Source organism: Cydia pomonella, chromosome 3, assembly GCF_033807575.1.
Source record: "Cydia pomonella isolate Wapato2018A chromosome 3, ilCydPomo1, whole genome shotgun sequence".
Classification (NCBI taxonomy): domain Eukaryota; kingdom Metazoa; phylum Arthropoda; class Insecta; order Lepidoptera; family Tortricidae; genus Cydia; species Cydia pomonella.
Genome location: NC_084705.1, coordinates 17,087,936 through 17,098,845, shown reverse-complemented (window position 1 = coordinate 17,098,845; position 10,910 = coordinate 17,087,936). Strand labels below are relative to the sequence as shown.

General features: G+C 39.0%; 1 protein-coding gene across 1 annotated transcript; it reads left to right on the top strand.

The window, feature by feature from the left end:
* The first annotated feature begins 219 nt into the window (after positions 1–219).
* Positions 220–5,611, top strand: LOC133516191 (serine protease inhibitor 77Ba-like). Its single transcript, XM_061848986.1, has one exon. It carries the CDS (start codon positions 438–440, stop codon positions 1,701–1,703), a length of 1,266 nt encoding a protein of 421 aa, XP_061704970.1. The 5' UTR covers positions 220–437; the 3' UTR covers positions 1,704–5,611.
* The last annotated feature ends 5,299 nt before the right edge of the window (positions 5,612–10,910 follow it).

Here is a 10,910-nt window from a genome sequence, read left to right as displayed (position 1 = left end):
GCGGAAATTTTTCTCTCTAATTACGTCTTAGTGAGACTAAAAGAGAAAGATCCCCGCGATATGCGAATTTCGGTTTTCGCGATAGGCCCCCAGGTGTATTCTCGGAAAAATCCTAAAATGACAATTATCATATAGCAACATCGCATTTCGTACGTCAAACGTCATTGTCAATACAATTTTGAATGATTCCCCAAGTCCCGGAACGGAATCCAATTACTTGAAACCGGTTTTTAGTTGGTATGTTTGTCCATTCCGTTTTAATGTAAACACTGTAGATAACGCGGACATCGGCGGCAACCGGTCATTTTCCTCTTACCCGATGTACGAGGCGTCCTCGTCAGTCAGTCGCCGCTAGGCTAGCGCTACGCCGCGGCAGATACTTTGTACAAATTGTGTGCAATAGACAAAAAACTAAAGGGAATTAGACTTAGAATTTTATGTTGATAGTCATTATGCTTATATTTGTGCTCGAATTATGCGCGTGTTTTGTGTTGTGTTTCGGGCAGAATCAAGGAATTAAAGGACACGATGAACCGGAATATCCCACGAACTTACACAACGGCCTCAGCGAGGCGACGGGGAATTTCTCAGTAGAGCTATTATATCATGCAGCAAAAAAACAAGGGAAGCAGAATCTCATATTGTCGCCGATCACAGCGTGGACGGTGTTGGCGGTGACGTCGGAAGGCGCACTGGGCAATACGCGGACTCAACTGGTCTCGGCCTTACGAATAAAAAGAAACCGGACGGTCACCAGACATGACTTCCAAGAAATCGCGCGATGGCTAGTCGTAAACACAACTACGGTGCATCTTGCTAAATTCAATGGAATATTTGTGGACAAGTCTAAATCTCTGGAAGATGACTTCCGTCAATCTTCCAAAACATTTTATGATACGCAAACTGTCGATTTAGACTTCAGAAACAGCGCAGCAACCGCCGCCACCATCAACGGAGCCGTGTCAACAGCAACCAAAGGCAGAATTCCTAAATTGGTTGATGAAAGTAATTTGAGTGATGCACAGATGATCATCACGAGTGCAGTATATTTTAAAGGCCAGTGGACTGCACCTTTTAATGTCTCCTCTACAACTAAACAAAATTTTTATAATAGTAGTGGGATGAAAATTGGGGAAGTGAACATGATGTACAATAGATACACATACCCATTTGCTAATATTAAGGAGATTCAAGCAAGAGTAATTGAGTTGCCTTATGGTGTTGAAAATCGTCTGTCCATGCTATTAATGCTGCCAAATCCTGGTGTTACTCTAGAAGATATGTTCTTAAACTTCAAAAAAGTACCTCTTGATACTGTGTTTCAAGAGCTGAAACTCTCTCAAGAAGAGTATAGTGATGATGAAATAGATTGTTTCATTCCTCGCTTCAAAATTGATTCAAGCATTGAACTGAATGAAATATTGAAAGAGGGAATGGGAATATATGATCTGTTTGACCCTGTGAAAGCCAATTTGGGCCGCTTGGCTCGGGTGCCCATGTATGTGACTAGGGTTATCCATAAAGCAGAAATTGAGGTTACAGAGGAAGGTACAACAGCGTCTGGGGCTACAGCTGCAGAGTTTGCAAACCGGATTGGAGTTATAAGATTTGAAGCCAACCGGCCTTTTAGTTACCTTATTGTGGAAAAAGTCACAAACACAATTGTTTTCGGAGGAGTGTACCAACAGCCGATTTTGTACTGATCTGTATAGCTATAGTTGAAAACTAAAATAACTATAAGTGTAATCCAGAGATATAATTGATAATTCTTTTGTAAAATTATTTTTAGTACATGAAATCCCTGGAGATAGTGGAGATAGAATCAATTTAAATTATTCATTTCATAACATTGTTTGAAAACTTCCTTGGTTTGCTTGCTTACATGTGACTTAAAAATATCCTTTTCTCTGTTCTTTGGTCTATTTCTTACTTATACAAGTGATTATCATTTTCCATTCTTGATATTTCTTTGAATCTTCTGTGTTAGTCTAATACATCACAAGTAGCCGCTACATCTAATAGCCCAAGCTTTAAAGGGCAGCAAACATGTGCGTAGATTGAATTAAATGTTGTTAAAATATACAACTCTGAGAGATAAAATTAAAGATAACTTGACAAGGTCATGTTTAATATAATCAAGGCATTTGAAATGCTCATGAACCGAGAACTGGTTGCAAAACTGTCATTTTAATAATAATTTGCACTAAAAAACAGGTAATATTTACAAATAAAATATTTATGTGTAGGCAGGTAATCATGGTTCTATTCTATTATACTGTTGGTGTTTCTGCTCATTAATGTTGACTGAAATGAATATAGAATTGTTACCTGGTTTTACTACTATTCTACTAGCTATACCTACAATGTAATTTAAAATTTTCTGAAGGTTATTCTGCACTAGGTATGCCATTGATATAAATAAAATTATGTACTTATTAATAAAATCAGAGCAGCTATAAGAACTTTCGGAACAACAGTGTCTCAATTAACTAGTGCAAAATGGCAAATACATATGTTAGAACAATGTACCAGTTTGAAATTTTTAGCTTTTTTCCAACAATGACTTCATTCGTCAGATAAGTGGTCCTGAGCCTTCTATTGTTATTTCAAGCAGCTGTCCCAACACTCGTAACATCCCGTACCGTTATACCGTATTCTGGTGCAAAAAAAGTATTTACATAATTTAAGAATGGTATAACCTACAACTAGTTTTTCTATGTGTAAGGTTCCATCATTCTGGCCCACTAAGATAGGCCTGCGTGTAGAGAGGGTAGTGATGTCGGATGGCTTTTGGCGCGGCGAGATGGTGATGGGATGGCCGCGGTGTCGGTTTTTCGTCTGCACATCAAAGGTAGTGGGCCAGCGACGGTCCGTACACATCTACACGTGGCCCATTTCATAGTGCGTGCTCTCAACCATTGCATGGCCATCTCGCTGGTCCAGCGCTGGGCCATGGTGTAGAGGAGCCATAACTATCGCATGGCCATCTCGCTGCTCCAGCTGTGAGCCATCGTGTAGAGGAGACATAATAAAGTTTATATGTGTGGTGGGGCAGAGTGGTCCACCCAATGGCCCACCATTGTTTTGTAATCGACAAAATCAGCTTGCCCCCTTGTTCATACAACTTAGCAACCTCTTACAAACCTCTTACAGTTTCATCTCTTTCTAAGAATCAGAAATCTGAAAATGACGGATAGGGACAAACGATTATCAACGGTCTATGAATAAAGCCATTGGACTTAGGCCTTAGGCCATTGATGACTCTTTTCCTGCGATTTGAACCACCCTTGAGCCTGCTAGAGCTGTGGAGTGTCATAATAAACGCCAATTATTTTCCCAGAAATTTAACGTTTTTGCTGACACCCACACTTTGCCATTGCATAGTCTGTGCAGACTTAGTTTGGTTAACTATATCTAAGTTAAATGATTGTATGAAACTCTGCTGGTCAGTTAACGTGGCAATAAGGAATAAATAACAACACGATTTTCCTTGATTTTGTCATTTGTGTGGTTTTGTTGCTAATGTCTTCTGAAACGCATTGCAATGCATTTGTGGAATATTGTGCGTTCGTCAACTATGACTAACAACGTTAAAAAAAGCATTTGGATTTGCCTAGTTGTTTCTGAATCTCTAACCGAGCGCGACATTCATGTGGGCGAATCGACCTTTGACCGACACAAACTTCGTTGTAAAATGTCACACCTTTAAATAATGGCTTTTTTACGTTGTTTATTCATGGTGTATGTCAAAACATTCAAGGCCCCAACTATTAAACCTAATAAACATAAACTATGTATATTAGAAGCCCAGATACACTTTGAGTAACTCAAGAGACACTTAAAACTGTTGGTCAAGAAGTTGATTCGCTAATGTCTTAAATTGTGTTGTTTGTATTATCAAGTTTTTTATATAGACATATGTACATGTAGGTAGGTATCAGCAGTGGCTGGCGTTGCGCGGTGCTATAGTATGAATTTTCTCAAATTATTTTTACTCCTCAGACCCTAATCTCTAAACAAACGCCGGTGTTTCTTTTAAGGAAAGGTGCCTTCCGCACGTGCCAAAGCAACTTACGTGATAGTATTAAGGTTCAAATTTATGTAATAGCTCATTCTGAGATAACGAGTTTGGGTAATGTAGGACGATCGGGCAGATAACAAAATGAGCTGTTACATGAAGTTGAACCATATTAATATGTCGGTAAAATTTCTTTCTAAACGTAGCATTGGTAACCGCTGCACATAAGAAACAGAAGCGTATGTTCAACGAGTTAGGCCCTAGCAAAAAAAACATTTCATAAAATGTATACTATACCTCAACAGTCGCCGAAATCCACCATCACTGGGCCTTTTTTTTTTTTTGACCCAGGGGGAATCCGTTATGGATCCCACTGGCACGGGAGAAGCCGAGTGGGTATGTCCGACTCCCACGGACTAAACCCCCTGGGGTGTTCCACCGCGCGCTTTGTGGACGGGGTTTCGGGAACGCGATTGTAGACTTCCGATACCCCGTCGGCGTTGCCATTACGGGCTCGTCTTTTGTGGCTGCTGCAGCAGCCTACTCCGCTGAAGACGCCTCGGAACACTTGAGGGCCTTCCAGCTCGGAACCTCTTTAGGCGAGTGATGGAACTCCCGGCCCATCACCCGCAGGTTCCCGTTAAGGCGGCATCATTCGGGCTGCGTATGCCCTTAGACGCCGACCTGGCCTCCTACGGCGCTGAGGGAGCGAATTCGCATCGTCCTCGCGCATTCTCTCTGCAGCCTCCTTTTGCGACAGGACGGTGACGCTAAAGGAGGCCACTGCCGCCCACGCTTCCTCACTGCTGAGCATGCGGCGTATTAGCGCCGGTAGCGAGAGGTCTCCTCCTATGACCGAGGACAGGATAGCGCGAGGCTCCGCCCACCATCACTGGGCCTTCAATCTACCCTTCTTAAGTACTAACTACTCTACCTAACTAAATATTGGCCTGGGACCGCCACTGCTGACCATGTAGTTGCTCTTAAATAAAAATACTAGTAGAGAATACCATTACTCACTTTATGATTTAATGGTTTCTGCATTAAGAAACTAAAGTTAAACTACGGAACCCTAAAAATGGTACAACACGGCACCTTATGCGTTAAATACTTACCTAGAGATGTAATAATGTGTATGATGTACTGATGTAAAAATTAAATTTCTTGTTGTGAGTTGTTATGCTCAAAACCGGCCCTGACGTAGTTTTCAGAAGTATCAATATTGTGATCATTTATCATATCACCAATGCTTAGAAAAAAAAACAAACATTAACAGATTTAGTATTAATCAAAAACGTCATTAACTGACATTTCAGCTTACTTAATACAAAATTATATCACCAATGTCATTGTCATAAACTTTACGGTATAGAAAAGTCAAATGAACACTGTATGGCACAAATTAATTGTATGATGTGAATGGAATTAAATGTTTGATGTGTGTAAGGATATGTATCTATAAGAACATTGCCGTACAGTGTTTTATACAAATTGTAACTATTAGACGTAACTTATGTGATAACGTAAAAATTGTGTAAAGATGACGACCATAAATCGAATTAAATGCTATTATACTCAGAAAGTACAAACGAAGTTTGATTTAATTTCGTAATCCATGAAAGGTCGGTGCGGCCAAATCTGTCTGCGAGAAATTTTCCGTACACGAGCGCTTTTTTAGGGTTCCGTCGCTCAAAAGGAAAAAACAGAACCCTTACTGGATCTCTGTGTTGTCCGTCTATCCGTCTGTCAAGACCCTTTATCTCGAAATTTAAACAAAATACTCAGATCTACAGCCTCTTGAAGCTGTGAAAAAATCAAACTTCTAAGTTAAACGTAAAACAAAAGATAAGGCCGCAAAAAACGTATATTTCGTCACTCAAGGGAATCAAAATTCATTCCTGTTGACCTAGAAATATTAGACCGCGGGCCAGGAGCATATATCGTCAGTCATCAGGTCATCACCTGACACAGGCTGATACTTGTGGAAATAGTGGAAAGACGGTTAGTTGATGACATGAACATAAGTATAACAAAAAATTCAGTCAACGCCTCCCGATTGATATTGTGTCAGATGATAGTTTAGATGTTATTTTAACCCTTCATTGCATGATTTTCTTTTTATTTTTGAAATAAATCAGGATAATGTTAGTTGACCTCCACATTACGGTAAAAATGTAAAAAAAGATATATAAGGTAAGATTTAGGAAATATGTCTGTTTTTTATATGATGGAAATTTCCATCATTATGCAAATGCAAACTCTGACCTTAAGCCTAGTAGGTACATAGCTACTCACTGAATAAATTAAACAGTTTTGATGTAATTATTCTTATTTATTTTATACAAGAGTTACAAAATATTTATTTTACGTGATATTTCAGGAAACAGTTATTATTTTTATTAAGACGTAAATGTACACTACACTTAAAACATAGATCACTTGATCATTACTAATAAATAATTCGCCATACTTTACAAGTGAAGAGAAGTTGTTGCATAATGATGGAGATTTCCATCACATACTTTCGAGTTACTTTATGTTCCAATTTCGAAGATGTATGCACAAAAACTAACATAATATTAAATTACATACACCTGATACACATGAATTATTCCGCAAATATCAATAGTTTCGCAGTACTATCGTTCAGAATACAAGGTCAACAGTTTTCGTAAATGGCGCGAAACGGCGAGCCCGCGAATAAAAAAAAAATGTAATTCTGTTTATTTTTTTATCACAACTACGTTCCATTTCACGCTGTACTGTTGTTGAAACATAACAGTCTTAAAATAAATGTCAATCACCCGCATAACTACGTTTAATTAATAGGACAATGTTGAGATGGAAAATTCCATCACCGTGCAAAGAAGGGTTAAGTAGGTAAATAAAAAAAATCGTCAGTCGGTTGTATCGCGGTGGAAAGGCCGTTACCTGGTCATATGAACATGTAAAAAATACGCCCCTGCCACTTTGTCTGCAAAGTAGGCATGCGTAATGCGTAATCCGTTTATTTGAAACGCCTGATGGAATATTACATGCAAAGTTTCATGATTTTGTTGTTACTATCATAAAAATGTAAAGCGCTTATTTTTACCTGTACTTACAGGGAAAATCTCAAAACTTTAAAGGAGGGTGGTCAGATTGGCCTATTGACCAATAAGGACAAGCGATATGTCACTGGATAGCTTATTCAAAGTTCTAAAACTTTTACTATGGCAGGTAATTCCAAATCTTTGTGTGAAAAAAGTTATCGCTGCATAAAAATGTTTAATGATTTGAAACGTTACTATATACCTTTTTTGATACTAAGTTCCTATATCGCTTTAGACTATGAAGGTTTTCTTACTGTCGATGATTTTGATTTTGCCTGGGCAGGCATCCCTCTTGGTTTGCACCTGATCTCCCAGCCGGGATCTATGACCTGCTTCGAGGGTTCAACAGGTGTCCCACTCTCAGCTGTCATCGGATTGTCTTTAGAAGGCCCAGCTGTCAAATGCTCCTTTCGTCTCCGGTTCAGCCACCTGGGCTGGGGTTCCGGTATGTACCCCGGCTTTCAGTGGCCGTTCCAGCTTCGATGGCTCCTCCACGGCCATGCCACTCCCTATCTGTTTCGCTCTCCTCAGTGCTTCAGCATGTGCCGTCTCATCTAAGGAGGTCGTTTGTTTATTATTTGTTTTTTTATTAAGATTTTTATCAGTTATTGTTGCCATTCAGTTCTCACGAGTAGCTAGGGATATAAAAGGTCCATTCCACGCAGAGCCCCGCATGCGTAGACAACGGGACTAAATACAACGGGTTTCGCCCGGTACCCTAGGCCTATCGTTCGCGACTGAGCTCCCTCTCAGCCATGCATCCATCGGCACGATGAGTCACACCTTGGATTAGGGTTTTTGGGGTCGAGGTTGTCTCCTCCAGGAAAGGGGGGATATGGATAAGAGGATCAAGACGGGAAGTGTGGTTGGGAGGGTTGGTTTAGGTAAGGTTTATTAGGAAGATTGGGGGTATAAAGGGGGAAGGGATAAATGGGTCGTTTTCATGGCCCTCTTCCTCCGAGCCTACCCACGCAGGACAACTTTCCGCTGAATCGACTTTGGTTCCTTGACGTCGTCTCCCATCATGTGGTCCGAGAACAAGTCTCCTACCGGATTCCAGAAGAGTAACGTATAGTAGCAAAAAAAATCTTATTGAGGGGATGTTTTTATTTTGACATAAGTAACTTGTTTCACACAAAAATATGTGTGCATGTCCTATCCACCGGACGTACAATTTTTTTGAAAAAAAAGTTAAGAAAATATTGCTTAATATTAATAAATACTTTCCACGACAATTTTTTGGAACACGAGATCGAATGACTCTTTAATGTATTTTTTCCAAAAACTTCTCTTTTTATTAAAGGACGTACCTAAGTGCCGCGATGGTACTCCATTTTGCTTGTAAGGCTTTTCATATCGTATGAAGGTACGTACTTGCCTTGGCCTTGGTTTTTTTATTTATCATGAAAGAGCGTCATCACTCATCAGCATGAAAAGTAGCGTATCGGACTATGCGTCAAATGTAGAGATGGGCGGAATATGGAGTTTGCCAAATTAGAATATGCGGCCGAATGTTCAGTTCAAATTATACCGAACCGAATATTTGGCCGAACTATTCGGTTCATATAGAAAAAACAATTTAAAAATTTTAATATATTTATTTTATATTTATTTTTTAATTTTTTAATTCTAATAAACAATTCCAAAACGCTTCTATTACCTACATTAGTAACTATGGCAGCAAAATGTTAACGGCTTCTTAGAAAATTTCCTAACAATAAACAGGTCACAAGGCAAGGAACTCGCAAACATAATTTTATCCGTCTCGCTAACGGAAGCGGCTCCTAAAACTAGTACGATAACGATAAAGATAACGCCAGGTTAGGCGAAAAATCCTGAGTAAAAATCTCATACAACGATGTTTCGTACTCAACTGTTTCGTCCTCCAAAACTTAACCAATTGTAACGAAATTTTGAGATCTAAATGGTAGGCTAATTGATGTCAGTTTTGAACACCGTGCTTTTCTTTGCGACCTAGTAAATTAGGCCGTTTTTGCGAATACTTGAATTGCACTAGCGCCTTAAGAAACAAAATATTCAAAAAAGCGGCCAAGTGCGAGTCGGACTCGCGCATGAAGGGTTCCGTACCAATTATGACATATTAAAAAAAATCTACTTACTAGATCTTGTTCAACATTTTACCACTTTGGACACACATTTTTTCACTTTAGAAGTGTCTCGCGCAAACTATTCAGTTTAGAAAAAAATGATATTAGGAACCTAAATATCATTTTTAAAGACCTATCCATAGATACGCCACACGTATGGGTTTGATGAAAAAAATTTTTTTTTTTTAATTTTATGACGTATAAAAAAAAAATACTCACTAGATCTCGTTCAAACCAATTTTCGGTGGAAGTTTGCATGGTAATGTATATCATATATATTTTTTTGATTTTTCATTCTGTTATTTTAGAAGTTACAGGGGGGGGGGGGGGGGGACACAAATTTTTTCACTTTGGAAGTGTCTCTCGCGCAAACTATTCAGTTTAGAAAAAAATGATATTAGAAACCTAAATATCATTTTTGAAGACCTATCCATAGATACCCCACACGTACTTATGGGTCTGATGAAAAAAAATTTTTTTTTTAATTTTATGACGTGTTAAAAAAATACTACTTACTAGATCTCGTTCAAACCAATTTTCGGTGGAAGTTTGCATGACAATGTATATCATATATTTTTTTTAGTTTTTTCATTCTGTTATTTTAGAAGTTACGGGTGGGGGGGGGGGGGGGGGACACATTTTACCACTTTGGAAGTGTCTCTCGCGCAAACTATTCATTTTAGAAAAAAATTATATTAGAAACCTCAATATCATTTTTGAAGACGTATCCATAGATACCCCACACGTATGGGTTTGATGAAAAAAGATTTTTCGGGTTTCAGTTCTAAGTATGGGGAACCCCCAAAATTTATTGTTTTTTTTTTCTATTTTTGTGTGAACATCTTAATGCGGTTCATAGAATACATCCACTTACTAAGTTTGAACAGTATAGCTCTTATAGTTTCGGAAAAAAGTGGCTGTGATATAATCGGACAGACAGACGGATATGACGAATCTATAAGGGTTCCGTTTTTTGCCATTTGGCTACGGAACCCTAAAAAGGCAAAACAGTCCGACACAGATATTAATAATAACTTGTGTTGAAAAAAAATTTTGCTCTAGCTTCAAAAACCACGGAGGAAACAGTAGAGTATGTTTGTATGAAGAAGTGACCACACTCCTATTGCCTCTTAAGGTAAAAGCGTGAATACTGCTAGCCATAAACAAACTCAGTGGAAACGTCTAGTAGATACTTAATATGTAGGTAATAAGGAAAACTAGCATTACAACCGAAAGGGTCAAACCAGATGATGTGACTCGCGCACCGAGCGTTTCGTACAAACTTTCAAATATCTCATGCAACTATAAACAGCACGGCATAAACAGGCAGGCGGGCATATCTCAACGGCTGGCCGGAGATTGCTCAAAACCAAGATGGATGGAGATCGAGGGGGGAGCCCTTTGCCCAGCAGTGGGACACCATATAGGCTTGTAATAATAAATAACTATAAACGTCAAATATTTGACTTCAGTGCTTCGAAGTCAGGTCAAAAATCGTACTTTTAATTTGAGGACGGCCGACCTGTCCCGACCCCATTAAATAATGAAAAATCTTAACAGCGCAACACTGCTTTACGTACCGCCAGCTGCAAAATTGCATGGACACATGAATGGAATTGGTCCATAAAGTGGCCATGCACTATTGCAGGATGTACCTAGGCAACACTAGAAGTTCTTAAAAAAGACCACTTT

What these genes read in the sequence shown, in the direction of transcription:
- LOC133516191 (XM_061848986.1), top strand. Translation starts at nt 438, where the DNA reads ATGTTGATAGTCATTATGCTTATATTTGTGCTCGAATTATGCGCGTGT.